Genomic DNA, 26,903 nt, shown 5'->3' on the forward strand with positions numbered 1-26,903 from the left:
GGAGTTAATGAGTGCTTGAAAGGAGATGAAGTCACTGTCTGGAGGGCATCGGGGTCTATGACTTTAGGAGAGAGAAATGCGTTTATCAGTAATATGCCATATTTATGGACGTTAAGTCTCAAACTATCACATTGGTGAAAAGTATTTTTTTTTATTTATTTATTTATTTATTTATTTTTAAAATATATTTTATTGATTTTTCACAGAGAGGAAGGGAGAGAGATAGAGAGTTAGAAACATCGATGAGAGAGAAACATCGACCAGCTGCCTCCTGCACATCTCCTACTGGGGATGTGCCAGCAACCCAGGTACATGCCCTTGACTGGAATCGAACCCGGGACCTTTCAGTCCGAAGGCCGACGCTCTATCCACTGAGCCAAACCGGTTTCGGAGAAAAGTATTTTTAAAGGAGCACATAAATATAAGAGAAGCCAAAAGTAAAACAGTTAATAGAGACTTCCTCAGATAGGAAATAATAAACGTGAAAATACTAGCAAAATAACACTTTAAAATGACTTTTTGGGGGACCGGATAATTGATAAATTCATATTTAGTAGTGTCAGCTTACCCATCAGGTACAATTTATTTGAAAGATTTTTAATTAGTTTGGAAGTAATACCAATATATATATATATGATTTCTAGACCTTTAGCTACAAGGTAAAAGTGGAAAAATACTATTCTCTTTCATATTCAGAGTTATTTTAATTTAATTGTGTATTTTTGCCAAAGGGAAAAGCAAATTATTAACACCTTTAAAATATTTTCCTTGAAGTTGGACATGAAAACCAAAATGATAGAAGCTAAATGTCATGAAGAGAAGCTTAAACTTCAACAGAAACATGATGCTGATGTTCAGAAGGTAGGGTATATACCATTTATTCTTTTATTAATATTTGAATATTTGAAATAGTCTAGGTCTTGTGATCCTTATCTGTCCACCCACCCACCTGTTCCCCCACCCACCCACTAGTTTTAAATGCCAGGTAAAATATACAGTCCTTGACCTTATACCATATTTGGAAAGTACAGTGGGGCCTTGACTTATGAGTTTAATTCGTTCTGTGACGGAGCTTGTAACTCAAATTACTCGTATGTCAAATCAAAAGTGAACGAGTAAGACACGTGATGCTGGGCTGATGTTGTGGCATTCACTGTGATGTTCACTGCGCCAACTATTGGTGGGGTATCTGAAGCTGGCTCATAACCCGAATTTTAGCTCGCAACTCAAAGCAAAAAATCAGCGGAGAGACGGCTCGTATCTCGAAAAACTCGTTAGTCGGGACACTCGTAAGTCAAGGCCCCACTGTATAATCATCAGTTTGTTGCTTGAATGGCATTTCCTACGTGTCTGGAATTAGGGAGGAACAAAATTCAGAGTGTTTTATCTATTTGCCTACATTCTTTTCCTTTTTGGCTTCTTTACGGATGTTAGGATCAAACTAGCTCCTTTTCTTATTTACCAACCATTCTTACCACTGGGACTAAAACAATGCAAGGTAAAGTGAAATGCTGGTAATAAAAGCACTAAGAAAAAGTTGATTAGACATTGGTGAATAAACTTTTTGTGGTTTTTTTTTTTTTAGCTGATTATACACCTGCCTCAATTTTTCCCCCCATTTGGTTAGCACACATTTTTTTTTTATCCCAGCTTGCTAATGTCCCTACAATTTTATTATTTCTCTGTGTGTGTGGTGTTTTTTTTTTTTTTTTTTTTTTTTTTTGGTGTAGATGTATTTAGAAGTATATAACAATCATGATTAATTGTTGTTAAATTTTAAAACTTCTGACACAGTATCAATTCATGATGTAAAATATTCATGCAATTTTGACATATTTTGGGATGATTTTTCTGATTCACAATAGCAGAGCTAGATATAAAAGAAGCTTATTACTTCTCATCTTCCCATGCATCAGGGGATTCTTATTGTGCATGGAATTGGTAGGACACCAGTGGGACGATTCAGGGCTGTGCTCATCTGGAGGTGCCTATTCCAGTGCGGTGGGGAGGGGGGTTGTACTGTCCCACGTGTCACGTTGTGATGGCTTCTCCCTGCTACTTTATGACAGTTTAATCTCCGAGTTATATTTTAGAGAATCATCTAATTTATTATTTATAGTCTCCTTAAAGATTGATACATGAAATTTCAAAGCAGATAGCATATCTCTTTTAGTAATCATTAATTCTAGCATATTTACTACTTTCTCAATGCACTGAAATATAATTTTTACATCTTTTGTGGGATTAGCTGAGATAGACTTGCAAAAAATATTGTGCTCATTTAAAAAATTATGTGTTCTGTATGTCAAACAACATAGCATACTAAAACATTTAAAATTCATTTGCAGATTTTAGAAAGAAAGAACAGTGAAATAGACGAATTGAAAATTTTATACAAAACAAAACAAAATGAAACGGAGGAGACTGTGAGAAAACTTGAAAAGAAAGGTGATGTAGTATTCTTACATAAATCTTAATAATATTTCTGTTTTATCTTAATGGCTATACCAAGTAAAATTTTACTTCTGACCTTCTGTAGTGTGAGATGGCAATGTTTGTGTGGGCTTCCATCAGTGGATGTGTTTATGAGAGCTCTCATATGAATAGGGAAAACTGTGTGTGTGTGTGTGTGTGTGTGTGTGTGTGTGTCTGTCTGTCTGTCTGTTGTTTGGTTAAGGAACTGGAAGAGTCTGTCACTGCTACTTCCCCTTCTTAACTCTGCCTCCTTATTGGGCTGCCATAAGTGAGTCATAGGATTAGAATTTACTGGCTTTCACAAAGAGGTCTAGGGAAACCATTCCTCTTGGTCTGATGACATTCATTACATTAAGTATCTATTGATGACTGCTAGTATGTGCTAGTATTGTGATTGGCAGAACAAGCATTTAAAAAGTATTCCCCATTCACACTTTCATTAAGAAGGAAAAGAAAGCATGTGATCAAGTGTTAAATTGACTGTGATTATAGGTCAAAACGTCTAAGTGCAACAGGCAGCCCTTAGAGACCATGTTGAAAACATTTTTGTGGAAAAGAACTGTAAAAATTTCCACGTGCTGCAATAGGAATGCTGGTATTGCTATGTTTTGGAAGGATGCTGCAAAACCACGTAGCAAGAGTGGGTATCCTGTACATTAAGAGATAGATTGAAAAAGATAAAGCAGGTGACTTGGCATGACTTAGGCATGACCTTGAATTTCAGATTTAGAAGTTTCGAGTTTATCTTGTAGATACTGTGGAGACAGAGAAGATTTTTGAGAGGTGAGTTTTAGGACCTCAAGTTTCAGTAGGAGCAGCCTTGTAAGGGTGGGTGTGCCACCTGGTGAGGCCAATTCCCAGTCTATTATAGGAGGGAGGAAGGGAGGGAGGGAGAGAGAGAAGAGGAGAGGAGAGAAGAGGAGAGGGGAGGGGAGGGGAGGGGAGGGGAGGGGACGGGACGAAGAAAATGAATATCTCATTTAATAGAAACCAGGCTCCAATCCCAGGCTCCTATTCAGGGTCTGCTAATATGGCATTGGGAAGTCTCTGGCCTTGGCTTATTCATTATAAATGGCGAGGTTGGAATAAATAATGCTTGAAGTTCCTTCCACCTCCGAGAGTTTATACTTCCATGCTTCTGTCATTTTGTGTATAAGGTGATAAGGACCTGAAATTTCTGAATGATGGAAGTGGGAATACTGAGAAAGGGACTGAAGAAGAAATTTTGAAGAATTTGGTGAATAAAATACAGGTGATGAATAAGAGGAGCGAAGGTTTTCATTTAGGGGTTTCCATATGAAACTTACTCGCTCTGTAACCATCACCAGACTTGAGTATATCTAAGAGACTGGTGCCGCCTTTAAAATTTAAGATGGCACTTACACATATAAATTACTTAATGAAATAGGTTATTTTTAGGTTTATTCCCAGCCTTAAATTTTATTTAGAAATTAGTTCAGGTTCTTTCTCCAAATATCAATGACTACAAAATTATTTTAAACTTATTTCTAGGTTTTTGTTTCTTACCCTGATTTAAACCAGGCAATTTAAATATGCCAACGGTTTAAAAATAATACTTTTTAAGGCTTTTGAATTGCAAATAGATCTTAGTTTAATTTTAGAATTGTGAAATAATATGTTATAGGTGCTAAGGACTAATATTAGGTTAATTTGAATTCTTCTCTTTCTCCCCTCATTTGTTACATAGTTGAGATAGAAGAGTGAAAGAAATTGCTACATAAATGTTTTGAAAATGTTGCTATCTTTTTTTGAGGAATAATTGACATACATTATATTAGCTTCAGCTATACAACACAGTGATTTGATATCTGCATATATTGTGAAATGATCACCACAATAAGTCAGGTTAACATCCATCACCACACAGAGTTAGAGAATTAAATTTTGTTGTCTTGAAGTGAGTAAAAACATATTCAGTAAGCTAAGAAAATGCCACATTTAAGCAAACATACAGCTGACTTTATTTTACCATCCAGATGGCATAATATATTAAGCAAATTTTTGCTTAAATCAGTGACAGTTTAAATCATTTTTAAAAGATTTTATTTAAAAGAAATTTTTTAAAAGTGATTTATAAGAGGAATATTTTATATAATTAAAGCATATTTTATTTTAGTAACGTAAACCTTGGCAATGATTTTAAAGCACCTAGCAGCAGGAGAGGAGTGAGACACTGGGTTCCTTTACTTAGTCAGGACACATGTTTTTGAGCACTTGCCCACAGCACTGTTATGCTCTGTAGATAAAAGGTTGAAATATCTTTCTTCTCAGGACATAGGTAAGGAAACCTTTATAACATATACTGTAATAAGCGATTTAATGGAGAAATAGATGCGGTTCCGTGGGCACACAGAGGAGTTTCCTTCTGTCCTGCAAGATGAGGAGCCTGGGTGGGGAAGGTTCACAAAGAAGGTGATGCTGGAATTGAGACTAGGAGTGAGTAGGGCCCAGTGGAGGGAGTGAACCTGAGGCCAGCACACTGTCAAAGCCATCTAGGAGGTGAGTAATGATGGGTTCAACCAAGACTGGTGGCACAAATGGAGGAAAAGAGAGGAAAAAGTAAGATATTTTAACAAGACAGAATTGAGAAGATTGGTAAAAAATGGAATTATCTAACCGGTGCACTATATATTTTTTTATCATCAAGCTCTTATGTGGTAGGTAGAATTGGTTTAACTGTGTTTTATCATTTTTGACAGTTCAGACCCTTATACGTGACTGTCAAGTTATCAGAGAGACTAAAGAAAACCAGATTTCAGAGCTGAAAAAGATGTGTGAGCAAAGTACAGAATTTCTGAATAATGACTGGGAAAAAAAGGTAAGCTACATAAAATAAAATAGTAATAGAAAATTCAAAGTAACATTTAATTATAAAAATAATGGATATTCACAAAATATACAGAAAGTCAGAGTATAAGACCAGACACACCTGTTTTATCCTTAAGTGAATCAGCTAAGTTATAGCATACTTGTATTTCCCAGTGTCATTTTTGCCCTTGCAGTCTCAACTGTGTAAATCCCCTGGGTTTGTTTTGAAGACTTAGAGACACCCCGCCAACTTCAACAGGCACATACGCGTTATTAAGCATTGTGGGGTACACCTAAAAAATCACTCTGTATTAATGGGCTACAAAAAATAGTGGATTTTTTGATAGTCAGAAGGCATATGTCCTAGGACCTTTTAGAGACCATAAACATGAAGAAACCTCTGCAACATAAATATAACCACCAAGTTCTAAGTGACTTATTCAGAGCCCTTTATCAGAGTTACCATGCCCATCAGTCCACAGCTACGAAGCAGCACTGAAATTTAGGTGCTGTGGGTTTGGCTACATTCATGGACCGGCTAAGTGATTGACACCAGTTTAAAATGTAGACTTTGGTAAATATACAAATACAACATAGCAGGGATTTGGGGGACCACTTACAAAGAGTCAGAGCTGCATGTGTTAAATTCGTGAAACCTAAGGGTCTTTTGTGTGGCTATTACTGAGCCATCCTCTTCTTGTTTAGCTAGAAAGTAGAGGGAACGTTCTTGAGACCCTTACCAATAATTAGCATAATTATTGCCTGTATGCTGCCTCTGGTTTCCATCATCTCTCAGGGTTTCTCTGATCATTCAACGTCTTCCTAGTCAAACAGGAACTTCCATGCATCTCTCATATCCTTGTTCTGCCTCCTGCTCATAAATGGGAAATCAAATGCACCTTTCAAACTTAACCAAGTGAGCTTGGGGTTGGATGCCGGGGACGGGAGCTACACTCAGAATTCCACTCCCATTCAGATAAGGGAAGGAATGCCCACGGGCCATGAACACAGACTTTCAATTCCCTTTGGAAGCTGTCCATTAGTTCCATAGATACTTAGAGTATAATCTTTGTAAAGAAAGACCTGTAGACATGAGGACATAGGGTCTACAGTTCTTAAAGATTCTTTCTCTGTTTGATTTATAATGTCATCTTTGTGTCCGCTTTTGTGTAGGTTATGGAATGGATAAAAATAGTGTCCTGTTGGGGGTAGGGTGAAGGATAAAGATTTTAACATTACTCTTGTGCAAAATTTCATGCAGATAATATAAAACTATAGACAGTGACATAATATTCTTGATCAATAATAATATTGTAAATATTTCTATGTGATTCAGGCTAATCCTAGTGTTGTTTAGCTGAGACAGTGTATTATTTGTGTATTTATTTACTGTTGCTACCAGAAGTAGATAATTCCTTTAATATTTGTTGATCCATTAAAATCTCCAATTTAGGAAAGTAAAGAAAAAAATAATTTCTTAATCATGCTCTTTATAGCATGATTAAGCTATACTTGGACATTTATGACTTTCATACTTTTTATTGTTTGGGACAAATTCCTTTAATATTTGTTGATCCATTAAAATCTCCAATTTAGGAAAGTAAAGAAAAAAATAATTTCTTAATCATGCTCTTTATAGCATGATTAAGCATACTTGGACATTTATGACTTTCATACTTTTTATTGTTTGGGACAACATATAAGTAGAGACATATAGGAAACATGTCTTCTGAATTGCAAACTAGTCTGCTCTGCAGCAGTGATGAGAGAGCCCGGTTTTGTCTCCGGTGCAGCTGCACAACGCGGTGGCGGAGATGGAGAGGGAGAAGTTTGACCTTCAGAAGCGGCACACGGAGAGCATCCAGGAGCTGCTGGAGGACACCAACGCCCGGCTGCGCAGGATGGAGGGCGAGTACACGGCGCAGACCCAGGCCACGGCAAGTCCTTTTCCTCTTCCTGCCATTGTTAGACGCTCCTCTCTCTTCTCCATGTGCCCTGCTTCCCTGATGTGTGCTGGGAGTAAGTGAGAAGCAGAACCAGGAGAAATCCCTCCACTTTCCATAGACACAGGCTGACATGTGACGTGGACAGTCTCTTGAAGTGGCTGTGGATTTCACTCTGGATTCTTTGAGGCCCCCTTTGCTTAACTCCCAAAAACCTTTACAAATTTGTCTTCTTGTTTTTTTGCTGACTTTCCGCCTAGAGATAATTTTTTTCTTTCATTCTATTTGTTTGTTTTATTCTTTTTAAACTGAAGACTTGTTTCTCTAAAAATATTTAATGCTAGTGTGAAGGAAAGAAAATGGGGAGATAGGAATAGACTGACCACTTTAAGACCGATCTCAGTAGCTTCATCTTTTTTTAAAAAATATATTTTATTGATTTTTTACAGAGAGGAAGGGAGAGGGATAGAGAGTTAGAAACATCAATGAGAGAGAAACATCGATCAGCTGCCTCCTGTACACCCCCTACTGGGGATGTGCCCGCAACCAAGGTACATGCCCTTGACTGGATTCGAACCTGAGACCCTTCAGTCCGCAGGCCGAGGCTCTATCCACTGAGCCAAACCGGTTACGGCAGTAGCTTCATCTTGACTGAAGGACTAGACACAGTTATCACATGGGTAAACCTCCCAAGCTGCCTTCCTGTGAGGACACAGAAGGAGGTCACGCACTCAGCAGAGAGATCAGGGAGGACGCAGGGTCCCCGAAGAGCCTCCTCACAGAGCACCTAGTGGCAGGGGAGCAGTCTGAGGGAGGAAGGGAGTGTCACCAGCCTTTTAGAAGCCCAGCTGACTTCCTGAGGCACACAAGCCTGGAACAGGTAGGCTCATGGCACACAGACCAGGGCACGTCACATCCAAGGCAAGTGTGCCTCATCAGCTTTGTTCCTAACACATGACACTACCTGTGGGTTGGCAGAACCTGTGACCTAGGCATGAACCCCGTCCTCATGTACCGCAGCCCACCAGCCCAGCTAGGCTGGTCCAAGTATGTCCTTGAGCTGAAAGCTGTGGAATCTGATCAAGAGTCAGTTTCCCAGGCATCTCTCAGAGACCCTGAGATCAGCTCTAGGGTCTGGCTCACAGGGTTCAAAAGTGGGAAGCAGGGTCCACAGTGGGACAGGGAGACCAATTAGGAGGCTGCCACAGTCGTCCAGGCAAGGGAGGTGGTGGCTGGACCTGGGTGCCCATCTGGAGGTGAGGACTGGCACATGGTGATGCAGGTCGGTGAGTTGGACAACGCTGAAGGCAGAGCAGGTCTATTGGGGAAAATATCAAGAATTTATTTGCTGAATAATCAGCATCATGATGATATTCAAAGTATTGAAAAAAAACCAAATTTATATCTGAAATATGTATTTGTCATCTCAACATCCTAAATTTTCAACAAATGTGAGTTAAATATATTAAGTAATATTAGACTTTAAATCCGTGGAACATGTGATTGTTTAAAATGCTTACTGCATTGTTATATATTATTTATTAAACAATAGGAAGAGAGTGATGCCTTTCATAGTGGCATTTTTAATTTTTATGAAGTTGGGATGTAAAGAAAAGTGACACTTTGGAGCCAAGAGGTCACTGTCAGAAAAACTATTTTTAATGAAAGTTGAATTTCAAAATGAGCATTCAGACCTTGTCATTAGATAATAATAAATATAGAGGAAAATGGACAGAGTCTGTCAGCAGGATCGCATTTAGGAATCATCAAGACTAGACAGCCCTTGCCGAGCAGCTCCTGGTTAATAATTAAACAAGGTGGAGTTCAAGGCCAGGCTTCAGATGAAAGACGAGACTGTCACTGAGAATTAGGTACTGGGTTTTGTGGTTCTTCCAGGCTTTTTTCTTCTTTTGTTGAGTCTTGTTTGTTGTAAGCAGACATTGTATAGATTTTTAGGTTTATGACTTTGGGTATTGGCAGGGAATCTCTTGTGCAAAACTCATAGTTAAACATGTAAACACTGGATTTTAAAAACAATATTAGAACTATCAATATGAAAATTATAGCAAAGTTATTAGATACTTGGGGAGATGAAGGCTGGAAAACATCAGGCTCTATCTCTCTCAGGGTTGGACGCATGAAAGTTTGTGGTGGCTTCACTGAACATTTTTTGGCTTGTTTAGTAGAGTTCTTTATCTTTTTCTGTATCATGGGTCCCACTGGCAATTTTGTGAAGTCCATTCAGCCCTTCCCAGAGAATATTTTTAAATTTAATAACATATATAATATTACAAAGAAAAAAATATTGAGTTATAGTTGTCAAAATGTTAATAAAAGTTACAATAGAGCACTAGAGATGCTTCTAAATGAATGTAGAATATATCAAAATTTAGTAGTGGGCCTATTAACTCTTGGAACCTATGAATATTGCTGAGAATAAACAATACTTAGTAATTACCTAACACTGGAATGGACTATACAAATATCTGTGATTATTGGTCATAGATATTGCTAATGATGCCTTGGTTTGCTGATATACTGAAGGGATGTGCTGAAGGCCAGGTAAGGCAGTGAAAATAAAGATGAGCTCTCTTTTCCCATTCAAATTCCCACCTTAGAAAGTGTCAAAAGGCCTTCAGCACCTGAAATATTTTGTTAACCATTCTTAACTATTACTGTTAACCATTCTTAACTATTATTGTTAGTAGTGACATCAGTAATCTGTAGAGTAATTTACTGTCTGATATCGCTAGACTTTGTCATTTTATAGTCGTCACCACATTTATTCTCCCAACCTCATATTTGGAAAGAAGAAACCCCCTAATAGTGGCAGTTCATCATTTTGAATAGGGTGACCATTTTACAGGTAGACTTTATTTTGTAGAGCAGTTTTTAGATCTACAGAAAAATTGAGAAGGGAGTGCAGAGAGTTCCTATGTACTTCACACCCAATTCCTCCTCGTAGAAACATCTGGCATTATTTTGGTACATTTGTTACAATAAATCCATCAAGATGAATAAAGTCCATAGTTTATTCGGTTTTTTTTTTCTTGGATCTCGTGCAGGATATCACATTACATTTAGTGTTCATGTCTTCTTAGGTTGACACAGTTCCTCAGCTTTCCCTTGTTTTCATGACCTTGACAATTTGAGGAGTACTGGTCAGGTCGATTGTAGAATGCCCCTCTGTTGGATTTTGTCTCATGTTTTTCTCATGATTAGACTGGGGTTATGGGTTGAGGCAGTAAGATCACAAGGTTAAGTGCTCATCTCATCACATCATATCAAGGGTACGTACTGTTAATGACTTACACTGTTATATTATCCTGATCACCTGGCTGAAGTAGTATTGGTTAGACCTTCCACTGTAAAGTTACTCCCTACTTCTCCATATTGTCTTCTTCGGAAGGAAGTTCCTGTGAGCAGCCCATGCTTAACAAGTTGGGGATTCTGCTTTCCATACTTAGGTGTGACGTTTCTACGTAAGTTATTTCGAGTTTTTCTCCATGGAAGATTTGTCTCTTCTCTCCCATTTGTTCAGTCATTTATTTATATCAGTATAAACACATGGATATTTTTTATTGTATAATCTGGATTATAATGCAATACTACTTTATTTTGCTGCTCAAATTGTTCTAGTTTGGGCCATTGAGAACTCTTTTGTTAGGCTCCTGTACCGCTTTGACATCCCCCCATTGATGGGGAGCATATGGAGAATGGTGTTAGACCCTAAGATCTGTGTGGTAGGTATGCTTATTACTGTTGGGATGACATTTTTTATGCCCTCTAACCGGAAAAAGCAAGGGAGTATATGTGAATTACTAACCTGTGTGTCTGTGCATATCGATAAACAGTTCTATATGTAACCATCTGTATCTACATTAAACTAAACACAATTTCTTACTGATTTCTGTAACTCTCCTCCATTACCACATGGATTATTCCAGCCTTCTCCCTTTGTGCATATGTAAATTCTCAATCCAACCGTGGAAACTTGGCTTCCACCGCCTTTCATCCATTTACTTAATTGTTCAGTTCCAGTACATGTGTATGCTAGTGTCAGAGCTGTTCATTACTCATACTCCCATGGGAACCAACTTTGTCAACTAGAGCAGCGGTCGCCAAACTTTTGGACCTCACAGACCACCAGTGGTCCCCAGACTACCGGTTGGTGACCACTGAGCTAGTGTACAGTGTTATGGACACTTCCTTTTGCCTTTGTTCTTGGAGACTCCACTCATTTCAAACTGCTTAGGTCATCACCTTTCCCTCCATTCCTTCAATGAGGTTTTTTCCCCCATATATTTTTAATATAACTGGATTCTCTTATCACGGTCTGCATTTTTTCCTTGGATCCCCCAAACTCCAAATGTGTTTTTTTTTTATTTGCACAAAATAATATTCTTTTTATACTTTAAAATTCTATGGGTTTTGACAAATACATCTTGTCATACATCCATGATTATAGTATCATATATAATATTTTTAATGTTCTAAAAGTCACCAGTGTTCCACCCTATTTAGCCCTTGCCCCTCTCTCTGGAATCCCTGGCAACCACTGATCTTTTGTACTGACTATATAGTTTCATATTTTCCAAAATGTCATATGATTGGAATCATACAGTATGTAGCCTTCTTGGACTGGCTTCTTTCATTAAGCAATTATACATTTATGATTTCTTGATATCTTTTGTGGCTTGATAGCTCATTTTTTATTGCTGAATAATGTTCAATTATATGATATACCATAGTTTGTTTATCCATTTACCTATTGAAGAGGTACATCTTGGTTGTGTACAGTTTTTTGAAATTATGGATAAAGCTGCATTTAAATGCAGGCTTTTGCATGGACATAGTTTTCAAATTAACCATGACTCAGCAATTTCACTATAGGAAGTACAACCAAAATAAATAAGTGCATGTATATACCATAAAACATATATGAAAGTGTCCATAGCAACATTATTTTTAACAGCCAAACACTGAAAACAACCCATCAATAAAATGGATAAGTGATTTTAGGTTATTTGCACAATGGAATACTGTATATAGCCTTAAAAAGTTTAAATTACTGATATTCGCCATGACATGGATGAATCTCACAGACATATAATGAGCATGATGAAGGCTGACCCAAAAGTGTCCATACTCTGATTTCATTTACCGAAAGTTCAACAAGAGACAAAGTTACTTTTTTGTGATCAAAGTCAGAATAATGGTTACCTTGTGTAGACAATGACCAATCAGGCTTCAGAGTGACTGGTGATGTTTTTTGTATTATGTTTTAATATATTTTATTGTTTTTTTACAGAGAGAAAGTGAGAGGGATAGAGAGTTAGAAACATCAATGAGAGAGAAACATGGATTAGCTGCCTCCTGCACACTCCCCACTGGGGATGTGTCCGCAACCAAGGCATATGCCCCTGACCGGAATCAAACCCGGGACCCTTGAGTCCACAGGCTGATGCTCTATCCACTGAGCCAAACCGTCCAGGGCATGACTAGTGATGTTTACATCTTGTAGTGACTCGTGGCTGTTTTCAATTTGTAAAAAATTATAAAAATACATAGTGAAAATTTGTGCATCTCTTTGTATGTATGTCATATTTTAAGAAGAAGTTTATGAAATAAGATAAAATGTATTGTTACTTTTGCCATAGAAGTTGAACTTTGGATTCTCAATAGTTGCCAAATAGTAACCCTTTCTAATTTTTTACTCTTACAAGATTTCAAACAAAGTTTGTATATAAAACTCTTACATTTCTTAATCTATCTATTGGTTGTATAACTGAAGGCCTGTCAGATATTTTACAATTTCCTGTTACTTCTTGAAAATCATGTCTATATTTCCTATAAAAATAATACCCTTTTCTAAACTTTCTCTTAATTCTCATTGTGCCAATTCTCTCGGCATATTAGGTTTTGAACCTGGAAAATCTATGATTTTTGCCACTTCTCATTTCATTCATTTAGTATTTTACTTAATCACATTATTTGTTTCTCTGAACATTTCTTGGATCTGCTCTCTTTCCCTTCTGTTTCCACAGCTACCACTTGCGTCCAGGCCATTGTTGCCGCATTCCGGGACTCTTCCGGTAACCTGCCAGTAGCTCTCCCTGTCTCTTCTTGTTCCAGATCTCACAAATGATATTTGTCCCATTTTCCCATAACCAAGAACTTGAATTACTAATCTAATGCCCATTATCACTTCTGCTTACAAGCCATGTCCACTCAAGAACTCCAACCTAGTCTTCCGAGTGCTACCTTTGAGTTCACAATATGGGAACAGAGACTCTGTGCCCAAGGTAATGTTCGTCACTGACTGTACAGTTGCTGTTCCTTCTCTGCTGCTATTGTTACTTACCCTGAACTCCCTTCTACACTGTCTGTCACAGCCTGAAATACGTTTCTATGTCAGCATCTTATTTTCTGAATAACTTTTTACCCCATTTTGAGGCCTCCACTGTTTTTATATCTCTTTGTTCTTTGTTTTCAATTTTAAAAAGGTTATGTTGACCAAATATTGTTGTCCTTAAAGTATTTCATATATGTCTATAGGCTTTCCCTTGACAGTATGTTTTAATTTTTAAAATTTCCTTTGTACTGATTTTATTTTGTATAAGACGATATATTTAGGAAACATGGAGAATTAGAATGTATGTTTGGAAATTGACGCCATCTTTTGAAAGGAGCCCCTCAAGCAGAGGGCTCATTAGGAAAGAGGCAGAATGAATGGGATATACAGAGAAGAAATCTGAGCATCAGATATGTGTCGGGCTCTGAGCTAGAAATTGTATGTATTTCAAAAATAAATTTATATATCATGTTTTTAAGTTAGATATAATTATGTCCATTTCTCAGATTTGGAAGCTATTGCACCAAAATTTAAATTATGTACCTAATTCATATCGTAATGAAGAAAGGTCAGTAAGAAGTTGAGATTGCAATATTATGTAATGCTTAAACTTTACTTAAATGTTTATCTTAGAAAGAGTATGAAAATATACTGATTGGAACATCATTCTAACCTTTTCTAATTATTCACACTTACTGGAAATGCAATTGTTAAATGAAAATGGTTGATATTTTTTAATGTATATAAATATCAAATCACTGTGATGTATTCCTGAAATAAATAGAATAGTGTATCAAGTATACTTCAATAAAAAATCAGTTCTTTTAGCTAATGCTTGCTTATCCTAATTTTACATGGAGTACATAGTCATAAACACCTGTATTTAGTTCTATAAAGTTGAAAAATTCAAAATAACAAACATTAAATAATAGGGAAATGATTTTAATTATGTGATAATTTTGAAGACTGGAAAAATAAAGTGCTTTTGATAAAATAGTAACTAAAAGTAAAACAAAAGAAAATTAGTTTATTAACATTGCAACTGTTTAAAAATATCCCTATACACTTATATGATAACTAGAGGCCTGGTGCATGAAAATTCATGCACTGGAGGGGGGTCCCTCAGCCCGCCTGCCCCCTCTCACAGTCTGGGAGCCCTCAGGGGTGGGCTCTGCAGTGCAAGCCTCGGTTGGCCCTGGTTACCTGCGCCTCGGGCAGCCCTGGGCGGCTGGGGGGCTGAGGGGACTGGGGGACTCCAGAGGCCGGTGCATGGAGCAGCTGGGCCCACCCTGGGGGCGAGCCCAGCCTTGCCGCATGCCTGCTGCCCCAGCAGGGCTGAGGGGACTGGGCACCGCCATCTTGTGGCTGTGGACGCTGCCATCTTTGAGGGTGTGGCAGTCAGTTCACATATTCCCTCCTTTTTGGCTGTGGGCGCCGCCACCTTTGAGGGCGGGGCAGTCAATTAGTTTAGAAACTTTTTTAAATTATAAAAGCAATGTAATAATACTTTTAAAAGGTAATTCATAGCCCAAGTATTTTAATTCAGGAGTTATGTGATACATGTATCCTACCTAATAAAGAGGGACATAATTATATGTAACTTAAAAACATGATATATAAATTTATTTTTGAAATACATACAATTTCTAGCTCAGAGCCCGACACATATCTGATGCTCAGATTTCTTCTCTGTATATCCCATTCATTCTGCCTCTTTCTTAATGAGCCCTCTGCTTGAGGGGCTCCTTTCAAAAGATGGCGTCAATTTCCAAACATACATTCTAATTCCCTCCTTATTGGCTGTGGGTGTCACCACCTTTGAGGGTGGGGCAGTCAATTAGCGTATTCCCTTATTATTGGTGGTGGGAGTCACCATATTTGCGATGGCGTGAGGGTCAATTAGCATATTCCCTCTTTATTAGGTAGGATACATGTATCACATAACTCCTGAATTAAAATACTTGGGCTATGAATTACCTTTTAAAAGTATTATTACATTGCTTTTATAATTTAAAAACGTTTCTAAAACTTCAAATGAGCACAAACACTGCTAAGTGCTCAGCTAACAATATAAACTTCTTAAGTTGCATGAAGAAGATGGAACCTTCCTGAGGATAGAGACTTCAATAAAATTTGTTGAATGAATGAATGGATAAAAGCATATAAACATCATGATCTTTTATGGTAGAAAGCATTTTTTAAAGACTTGGTGAACTTAGAGGTTGGTTTAATTTTTTATGATATGGTTATGGTACATTTGTTTTCTGTACTATCTCTCATAGGGTATATATTTTCTTCAGGTTCCTCAATGATACTGACGTGTTACAAAGTCAGAGGCTTTTTTAACAATGACCTATTCTTTTAGAACCAGGTGGTGAAAGAACTGGAGTCCCGTGTCCAGCAGCTGACTGGAGAAGCAGAAAACAGTAACTTACAGAAGCAGAAATTAATTCAGGAAAAATTGGAACTTGAGAGATGTTACCAGATAACATGTAGTGAGTTGCAAGAAGTAAAGGCAAGGTACTGTCTGAAGTCAGATATCTCTCAGATGTGGCTGTAAAGTACTGATATCAACTCTGTAAAGTATATGCCAAAATCAATCACCCTGTACATTAACTTTGGGAGGTTTCTAACCTAAACACTGCCATCTGTTTATTTTTTTAAAGTCCCACTTAACATAAGAAGCATAATGCTTTTTTAAAAGTTTATAAAAATGTAGATAATTATTTGACATACTGAAAGATAATGCATTTGGATTTGGTTGACTAAAAATTCCATTCTAGGAATTGATTTCAAATGTATTGGGAGTATATTTTATTCTCTTATTTTTAGGTGCAATTCACTGCATAAAGAGAAAGATCATCTTATGAACGATTATGAGCAAAGTGTGAAGCTATTACAAAACAAGTATGAAGCTGATATAAACCTTCTGAAAAAGGAACACACACTTTCAGTTTCTAAGGTATTATATATATGCTGGTATATATACATACAAAGTAATTTACTTTACATGTATATATCATACAAAGTAGCTTTACTCAGCCTGTAGCCATAGGTAGTCATGTAGAAGCTATTTAGCGTTGGAAATTAATCTCTCCTTTGCTTTATTTTTGAAATTACTGAAGTAATATTTATTGGCATTTAAAATACTTAAAATACTAAATGTCTAATATATAACATGACATAATATTTAATAAACTGTATTCTGCCATAATAAGTTAACCCTTGTACCAACATTTTTATAAAAAGAAACATAAAAATCTGAAAAGAAATGCTCAGTTGTGTTAATAATACATTTTTAGGGTGAATATATGCATTATTATTATTTTTGACATCTTGGCTATGCTTTAGTTTTCTTAACATCCTATGCACATGTGTGAGCCCACAGACACCCCACTGGCATTCACGCATGTTGTGTCTGAGAATTGACACTTTCTGCAAAGAGAATCCCAAAGCTACAATTCTCAGGTAGTCAGTTATGTGGTATTTCATGAATTGAATGTTCCAGTGGATTTGGTTTTATAATTTGAAAAGTTTTCTGTAAAACTGTTTTTCTGTAAAACCAACTATTTCTTATTAATGTTATATTTATATAACTTCAAACACTAAACAATTTAATATATATTTTTACTTTAAACGATGAATTTTTTTAATTTCTAAAAAACATTTTAAATTCAGATTTACAGAGCATTTTAATTTTGAGTGAGCCTTCAAGGTGGAAAAGGTAAATTTATTCAACCAGAAATTGTGAAATGGTACAAATTTTTTATTTTTATTCTTAAAATCCTTCTAGGCCTCTGGTACAATTAAAGAATTAGAACAGAACGTCTGTCAATTAAAACTGCAGTTACAGGAATCAGAACTTCAAAGAAAGGAACAACTACAGGTGGGTCTTGTATTTCTTCACAGAACAATGGCTGAAACTCCCTTTCGACTTTATTGTTGAAAGTATTACAGATGTGCTCCTTTTACCCCCCATCGACTCCCATCCTCACTTTCCTTTTTCTTGATTTATATGTACAAATAAGAGTTTTAAAAAACTCCTTAAAAATGTAAGTAGCTATTTCTGAGTCTTTTATTGCACATTGTATCATTTTTTTCATCTTATTTATCTTCTTTTAACAAAAGTAGATGCTAATGGGATATAGGAAATAAAGAATAATTTTCATTTGAATAATCTTTCTTTTGAAATTAAATTTAAAAATAAATTTTATTTAAATATATTCTTTTATTTTTATATATTTATGTATTTACATATAATTGACATACAGTATCTTATTAGTTCCAGGTATACTTCATAGTGATTTGATATTTAGATACATTAGGAAATAATTCCTACCATAAGTCTACTTACCATCTGTCACCATGCAAAGTTATGCACTACTAGAGGCCCGGTGCATGAATTCATGCACCAGTGGGGTCCCTCGTCCTGACCTGCACCTTCTCACAATCCAGGACCCCTTGGGGGATGTCAGACTGCTGGTTTCGGCCCAATGCCTGCAGACCAGGCCGAGAGACCCCCACACCGGTGCACGAATCTGTGCACCGGTCCTCTAGTATGCATATAAGATCTTTGGTTAATCTCTTCCTGCCCTCTCCCCTCCCCCTTTCCCTCTAAGATTCATCAGTCTGTTCCATGTTTCCATGCCTGCTCGTTGAGCGTCTGTTCCCTGGTAGTCAGTGTGCATCATAGCTACTGGTCAAATGGTTGAACGGTCGAACGGTTGCTTAGGCTTTTTTAAATATAGATTATTGACTATATTCCCTATGCTGTACATTACATCTCCATGACTTATTTATTTTATAATTGGAAGTTTGTAGTGCCTCTTAATTTCCCTTCTTTTCATCTATTTTGTCCATTCCCCATCCCCGTTCCCCTTTGGTAACCACTAATTTGTTTCCTGTATCTATGAGTCTTTCTGTTTTCTTTTATTTATTCATTTGTTTTGTTTTTTTAGATTATGCATGTAAGTGAAATCATATGGTATTTGTCTTTCTCTACCTTATTTCACTTAGTATAATACCCTCTAGGTACAAAGAATAATTTTCTCCCTTTGAGTTATCTGCCAATTCTCATGCATTCTCTCTCCCTCTCTCCCTCTCCCCCTCTTTCCCTCTCCCTCTCTCCCCCACTCCTATTAGATTTTTCCTTTCCCCCTCATGGTCAAAAAATGCCAGGAACTAGTATATAGTATAACTTCAAATTTATTATTTCTGTATTAATTCAGTTGGTCATTATAGGTAATCTCCTAATCCTAAGGGTCAGAAAGCTTCTCTTCTACTGTAAAGTATGTACTTTTAAGAGTAGTAATATCTTTAGATAACTAAGGTTTTATGACCTCTAACATAAAGCTAATCATATTTCTGTTTAGAAAATTAGACTAGTAGGATGCTCTTACTAATATGTGAAACTCAAAGTTTGTCATCAAGTAGATTTATTTATTTCATTAGGTTACTAATTTTATTAATTCTAGTAGTAATTTTAAGTATAATAAAAATCTTTATCATTCACAGGATCAAGAAAATGAGTTTCAAATGGAGAAAAGTAATTTAAAACGCACCTATGAAAAAAAGGTAATATATTTTTTGGGAAGCTACATTTGAAATAGAAAATGAAGCAATTAAGAATGAAGGTTGATTTTTATAAAGACATGCATTCTAGCTCTTAAAGAATAATTTATTCTAAGTTTATTTCAGCTAGCCAGTAATCAAATTTTGCTTTTTTGTTTTTTATGTTTGTAAACAGCTTCAGTTCTATTATTAGTTATATCAACTTTAAAATACCACTTGTATATTTAATGAGCAAAGAGTAAAATTATATTTTCTATCATTTAAAAAATGTGATACAGTTTATGGGAGTCATTTGTATTTTATTGTATCATACATATACTAAGAACTCTAAATATTTAACCAAAAAATATAAAACAATGAAAGAGTTGTCTACTAAAAAGTTGATTAGTGATTGTTTCTTGTCAATTAGAATAGTGAATATTTCTCCTGAAATAAGCTGGTATCCCTGTCATCAGTAATAACTGGGGCTCCTTGACATACTATTAACATCTTTAGCAATAAAGTGCAGAATTAAGTTTGTGACTTAACTTTGGTTTTTTAAAAATATATTTTTTATTGATTTTAGAGGAAGGGAGAGGGATAGAGAGATAGAAACATCCATGAGAGAGAAACATTGAGCAACTGCGTCCTGCATGCCCCTTCCCGGGGATTGAGCCCATAACCCAGGCATGTACTCTGACCAGGAGTCGAGCTGTGACCTCTTGGTTCATGGACTGACACTCAACCACTGAGCCACACCAGCTAGGCCAGTGGTCGGCAAACTGTGGCTCGCGAGCCACATGCGGCTCTTTGGCCCCTTGAGTGTGGCTCTTCCACAAAATACCACGTGAGGGTGCACATGTACAGTGTGATTGAAACTTCATGACCCATGCACAGAAGTCGGTATTTTGTGGAAGAGCCACACTCAAGGGGCCAAAGAGCCATATGTGGCTTGCGAGCCGCAGTTTGCTGACCTCTGAGCTAGGCTAACTTCAGTTTTGAATTTCTTGTTTGCTATATAACATAGAAAGTAAAAGAGTAGTTGAAATAGCAAAGATTTTGTTGCTGCTTTTGTAATGATTTACTGTTCTAACATATATCAAATTAAGCCATTTGTAAAATACACACATAATAGAAAATGCAAAAAAAGGTCAACCCTTCAACTAATTAAAAATACATACAAATGAAAAATTAAACAGATTTTATAGCACAAAATTTTTTAAAAACTGTAATATCACATCTTATGTACCCATATAGTCACTCAGCTGATAGTCATTCAATGCTTTCATTGGTGAATATCATACTAGAGGCTGGTGAGAGGGTAGAGGATGAATTAGGCATAGACGCTCTTTTCCAGGAGCTTACTGTCTAGGAAGAAGACTGTTTCTGTCATTTGGAAAAGTGTATATTTCCACGGACATGTATTGGTCTGAATATGTGCTCTTTAAAATTATAATAAATTTTCTTATTGCTGAAGTTTTTTTTTCTTGCTGCAGGTGCTCTTTAAAATTATAATAAATTTTCTTATTGCTGAAGTTTTTTTTTCTTGCTGCAGTTTGAATACAACTCAATGCAAGATCTTAAATGTGCTTTATGTCTACAAAATGGCATCTGCACAGGAGAGGGAAATATTGCTTTCAGTAAAATGTAGAATTTTTCCATTTCTGCTGTTGAGCCATGCAGCTCATACATATTTTACTTACCGAAAGGCTTGCATTCTGAGAAGACTCGCTCCCCATGTAGAAGGAGCTACATCCTCTGGGTGTGCTTTTTAGTCCATTGTTCATTCTCTGGCCAGAGAGCTGGCTTCCGGTCCTTTAAGGAACACCTTCCCGGCCCCTCACTCCCAGCCTCCTCCTGAGAGATGGTATCTGGGTACCTGTGAGACAGCGCGGGCTGGGCGCCAGGAGAAAGGCACACATGAACTCATTTTAAAAGAATGTGTTTCTATCCCAAACTCCTGTAAGTCCTACTGAGGGCAGTTAGATAGAGAGATAGAGCCAGAGTCTTCCTCCTGCCGCCACCTTTGCTCGGTGTCTCTCCCACCTGCTAGGTGAACTAAAGTTATGGATCAGCCCCTCTGCCTGATGGACACAAACAAGAAACAGCATGAGAGCCCAGTTCATCCTTTGCAGTAACCTTCCCACCGTTCCTGTTCTCATTCACTGCAGGCAGCAGGCCGAACCCTTGCCATCAGGCGTCCTAGCTACAGCTCCCCCTTTCCACATGGTATCAACTGGCCTAGTTTTTTAATAACGGGACTAATTAAAGTGCATTAATTGTTTTCCGTGTAAATAAGACATGTTTAGAACAATGGCAGCCTCTAAAAGAAAAGTAAGCTTATTTGTGCATCTTGCATATGTTCCCACATTATTTATATTAGAAGAGAAAATGTTGCTCAGCATGTCCCTCTGTTTTACAATTAATTCCGTAATCTCCCCCTTTTAAATTGACATCTGTTATTCTGTCTTTATTAAACCTGCTGTGATCTCAGCCCTTGAAGATTTGATGTCTTGCACCCCCCTCAGGGAATATCCCTTCTGATGCTCAAAGAGCTGACATAAATCTTCTGTAGCCCTGGACTGTGTAACTGGAGAGTGAAGTGGGATGTGTAGGGCTTTTGTTTGCTAGACAGTGTTACAGGTGGGACAGGTGTGCGCAGCCAATAACTTTGGGTATAAAACTCCGCTCTGAGTATCTGTGCAGGAGGAGGAAATGCCATTTGAATGACACTATTTCCTCACGCCAATGAGAAAGCAGCACGAGAATCTAGCTTGTCTTTGAGGTGAGAGACACGCATCCGATGCCGTCCCTAATTTAAGCACACACATTATCTCAGGCTCTCTATTGATCTCTGGTGGCTATCCCCTGCTCTTAAGATCTTTGAACATCAAACAAATAATAGGTAGTAAAACGAAATGTCATTGTTTGATGAAGTGTCCTAATCTGTTAAGTCAGGAAATGGTGAGGCTAAATGATTTTACTAGCAAGGAAACACCTGCCTCCGACAAATAACCCATTGCTTGTTTTCCAAACAGGCACCAGAGAGAAAGAGATGGTGGTGTTTACCTAAAGCAGTTCATGAGGCAGATGTTAAGCATGGACTTTCCAGAATGTGTTCGAATGGAAATATCTACTTATAATAATTCTGATGTAACTCTCTAACAAGTGAGATATACAGTCTGATGGAGTTCAAAACCACGAAAAATAGTTATTCCAGCGTTTAGCGTGCATATATACTTCTTTTAATTAGATTAAAATAATTTAAGATTCCCACAGCTTTACACATAATAAATTGTGTAGTATTTTCTAACTACTACTGGCCTGATTCTCTTTACAAGGACACGTGCCTTGAGTGAAGTGTTTAGAAATGAATTTGTGCAGTCAAATGATTTCTAGAAGCCCTGCAGCCCAGAACCTATTTTTCATGTTGGGGAGTAGAGGTTGGAGCAATGAAAAGGAGCAGTGGAGGGACGCCGCTAGTCGATGTGTGGGGGCAGCTGCCGCTTCGTGCCCTTTGCTGTGACGTCTGCCACAGGTCGTCTGTTTCCTTATATGCAGCAGAATCCCTTTCTTGTATACACAAGTACTCACTTCCTGCTGCCTTAAATTCTTAGGTGAAAGGGAGTAAAATATACATTTGGTAAGTGTGTTTATGGCTACTTAAATCTGAAATTATTTACAACTTAAATTACTTGCCCTAACCGGTTTGGCTTAGTGGATAGAGCGTTGGCCTGCGGACTGAAAGGTCCCTGGTTCGATTCCGGTCAAGGGCATGTACCTTAGTTTCAGGCACGTTCCCAGTAGGAGGTGTGCAGGAGACGGCTGATGGATGTTTCTCTCTCATCGATGTTTCTAACTCTCTATCCCTCTCTCTTCCTCTCTGTAAAAATCAATAAAATATGTTTAAAAAAAACTTAAATTACTTAGTACAATCTCCATGTTTGAGAATATATGCTGTATCCTTGACTTTGTGGTTTGGTTTTCATTATTTAAGTTATTAAAATTCATTTTGGATATTAACAATGTATAGTGGGGGAAGGGTTACAAACAAGTTAATTCAAGCCTTATTTTTCACTGCTATCAGTACACTAAAAAGGACAGCATTCACCCTGGCCGGTTTGGCTCACTGGATAAAGCGTTGGCCTGGGGACTGAAGGGTCTCAGGTTCGATTCCAGTCAAGGGCATATACCTTGGTTGCGGGCACATCCCCATTAGGGGGTGTGTAGGAGGCAGCTGATCTATGCTTCTCTCTCATGGATGTTTCTAACTCTCTATCCCTCTCCCTTCCTCTCTGTAAGAAATCAATAAATATATATTTTTTAAAAAAGGACAGCATTATTTGTGTTACCCACAACTATCTGAGACCTGGGTAAAAGCTAGAAATTTAACCCAAAATGGCCCTTAAGTATATGATACGATTCAAATATATTCAGTTAAGCACAAACAAACAAACAAACAAACCAACCCAGAACATCATTTGTTGGCTATTCTAGTGAGAGCCAGGTATTGGTTGTGCTGAGTGCTGGGGATATAAAATAAATGAGAAACAGCTTCTGGCTTTAAGGAACCCCAGCTCAGAAGGCTGTGCTTTGACACATGTATGTATGACTCAGAGGGAAGGCTCTCCTTCTTCCGTTCAGATAGGTCCATTCCTGCCTTAGAAGCGGTACTAATAGAAGCATAGATTAGAATCAGGGGTGGGCAAACTTTTTGACTCGAGGGCCACAATGGGTTCTTAAACTGGACCGGAGGGCCGGAACAAAAGCATGGATGGAGTGTTTGTGTGAACTAATATAAATTCAAAGTAAACATCATTACATAAAAGGGTACAGTCTTTTTTTTTTTTTTTTTTTTTTTTTTTAGTTTTATTCATTTCAAACGGGCCGGATCCGGCCTGCGGGCCGTAGTTTGCCCACGGCTGGATTAGATCAAGGTGCTTGTGTTAGGGCACTGACCACACATCAGGAAGTGGCCGCTGTACACTGACAGAGATTAAGAGTGAATTGTGAAGGATAAAAAGCACTTGCAAGAACTCAGATTCTTAGCAATTCAGGGGCCATTTTCTGAAAGGACAGACAGTCCATCTAAGGGAATCACTGGATGGGGGCATGCTGTGATTTTGGGTAATCATAATGACCTTGAGTTTTCAAGAAAATGTTTGTGTATAGAGTATTTAATCTAAGAAGGTGATAATTTTTTATAGTTGTTGAGCATTTATTATGTTCTCAATGTTGTTCTAAGAGCTTTACATGGAGTAACATGAACTCCTCACATTGTCAATATACTCCCTGTTGTCCCCATTTCTCGGACGAGACAGCTGAGGCACAGTGTGCTCAGTAACTTGTGAAGGTGTGGGGACAAACCCATGCAGTCTGACTCAGAGCTTGTACTCATAATCACCTTATAATTTTAGATCCAGTTTTCTCAAAAATGATTAATATTTTGAAGCTTTCACTTAAAGGAGTCTCAATTATACTTTCATACAGGGTTCTGAGTCCCAGAAAACAATTGAGCAGCCAATACAGGGGAAACCCCTCCTAGCCCAGCACATTGGAGGCACAGTTCCAGCGTGTAAAGTACCAGTGACTCATCAGAGACTCTGATAGCGGCTCCTTGTTAGTTCCCCGTGTAGTAACGTATTGTTCAGAGGACAGGGAGAAGTAGGCTGTGGGTGTGAAGAAAAACTCCTCCTCAGTAGAAACCCCCAAACCCTCCTGGGGATTTCCTGGGAAGTGGATTTTAACCACAGCTCTGAGGAGGAGACCACACTGGGAGACATAATAGAAGCAAGGTTATGCCCCCTGCAGTTGTCAAGCACCAAATCTTAACAGAGGATACACTTCAAGAATAAGTAGGAGAAAAGCCAAAATGGGTCAAAGAATATAGGGTTTTTGAGTTAACTAGATCTCCATCCAAACTATTATAAATAGCCAACTACAGGGACTTTTGTCTATAACTGATTCAGAGTTTGGGAAGGTGTGGTGTGTGTGTGTGTGTGTGTGTGTGTGTGTGTGTGTGTGTGTGTGTGTTGGTTTTGTTCTTGTCATCCCTCTCCTATCCCCTTACCCAGCAGTTGCACGTTCAGCCTCACCTGGGCTGGTGGCAGGTGTGTAGCTGGCTGACATCTGCACCCTCTAAGTGACGAGTTCTCTTTCCTACCAGCTGCTCTGCACCCTCAATGGCTATGTATGTGGAGCCATGGCTGCTATTTACTCCTCCTGCTCCCTCCAGCTGTACCGGAGTTGCCTTCTCCTATTTTTAGATCCGTTTACGTCTGCATCTGCATATGAAGAATTTTCTGTGAAGCAAAATTTTCATTTGTTATTACTCATGCTGCCAGCCCACCTACTGAAAGGATGCCACATCTAGGAAACAGATACTCATGGTGGGGACTTCCTCCCAAACTCAGTGAATAGTTATAGGAATCGTTCCCAGCAGCAAAGACTGTTTCATCAACACCTGTGTGGGTTTGGGAGTATAGACACATTCTTACTTGCGTTCTCCTGAATCGTATGAGATTCCTTTCCTTTGGCTAATATGTAACTGTTTAAAAGATTCAAGTTATTCCTCCCATAGGTTCCCTGGTGGTCTAGTGGTTAGGATTCGGCGCTCTCAAGTTATTCCTCCCTTTTGGAGTGTTTTACATGTCAGTCTTTTTCACAGGAAATCCACATGCAGGGAGACTCAAACAGTTATTAACTTTGATCAGAAAAATGGTGTTGGAAATAGAGTATTAAAATAATTATATGCTAAATCATTATGGTTAGTCCAATTTCTATTTTGAAATAGCTAAATTTAACTTTATATGAAAATGGACTTAAGATTGCTGTGTCATTGTTTGCACCTCTCATTTGAGCAGACTTTCCTTGTCTTCTGATACATGTGCCACGTCTTGTCATGGCAGGTTCACGACTTGCAGAGTGAGCTTGATAAAGAAAAAGAAGATACTCAAAAGAAAATCTATAAATTTGAGGAAGCTTTGAAGTGAGTAAAACTGTAATATATTTAATTTAAAAAATACTCTTAGCCCTACCTGGTTTGGCTCAGTGGATAGAGTGTTGGCCTACAGACTGAAGGGTCCCAGGTTCGATTCCGGTCAAGGGCATATGCCTGGGTTGCCAGCTCAGTCCCCAGTTGCCAGCTCAATCTTTCATCATTGATGTTTCTGTCTCTCTCTCCCTTCCTCTATGAAATCAATAAAAATATATTTTTTAAAAATATGCTTAGTCTAAATTGTGAGCCAAATTAAATAGCTAGCACCTAAACACCATATTTTTATAATAGCCTTGTTGTGGTTTAGTTTGAGTCAGTTTTCATCATGAATCTCTATTTTCAGAATTTTATTGCTAGCCAGTAATTTTTTTTTAAAAAAAGGAAAAATCAGCTGTTTTTAGTGATAGGAATGTAAGAATATAGAACGTAGTAGTTTTATATGCTTTCTTCTTCTTAAGTGAAAACAGATTTTTAAAAAACAGTAAGACGTAGGTCTTAGAACATGTGGAAATTCCTCTGTAGATTTTGGAGAAATGTGGTAATGTAGTCTCCCGGTCATATCTGAAGATGAACTATGCAGGCATTGTTCAGGAAAGGCTCTGTCTCATGACACCTGCTCAGTAAAAGGTAAACATGCACATTAAAACCTTCTCTCTCACTTGTCTTCTCCATTGGTTCACAAGGTGATTAGGCCCGGCTGATCACTAGGCTTTATCTTGCAGTTTTTAGGTGGAAAACATTGATTCAGTAAGTG

At 37.7% G+C, this 26,903-nt stretch overlaps 1 protein-coding gene across 4 annotated transcripts in view; it reads left to right on the top strand.

Annotated features, from left to right (window-relative positions):
- Positions 1-26,903, top strand: part of CEP112 (centrosomal protein 112) — a 296,853-nt gene that overhangs the window by 57,259 nt on the left and 212,691 nt on the right. For all 4 annotated transcript variants that reach the window (XM_070394174.1, XM_070394176.1, XM_070394175.1 and 1 more), the window contains 9 exons: positions 775-861; positions 2,349-2,448; positions 5,196-5,314; positions 7,098-7,241; positions 15,968-16,122; positions 16,435-16,564; positions 17,396-17,488; positions 19,117-19,176; positions 26,061-26,140. In XM_070394174.1, coding sequence (XP_070250275.1) covers positions 775-861; positions 2,349-2,448; positions 5,196-5,314; positions 7,098-7,241; positions 15,968-16,122; positions 16,435-16,564; positions 17,396-17,488; positions 19,117-19,176; positions 26,061-26,140 — 968 coding nt within the window. The remainder of the gene's footprint in view (positions 1-774; positions 862-2,348; positions 2,449-5,195; positions 5,315-7,097; positions 7,242-15,967; positions 16,123-16,434; positions 16,565-17,395; positions 17,489-19,116; positions 19,177-26,060; positions 26,141-26,903) is intronic.

The sequence above is a fragment of the Myotis yumanensis genome, unplaced genomic scaffold (assembly GCF_028538775.1).
Source record: "Myotis yumanensis isolate MYYU_CA2020_CCGP unplaced genomic scaffold, mMyoYum1.0.hap1 SCAF_16, whole genome shotgun sequence".
NCBI classification, from domain to species: Eukaryota; Metazoa; Chordata; class Mammalia; order Chiroptera; family Vespertilionidae; genus Myotis; species Myotis yumanensis.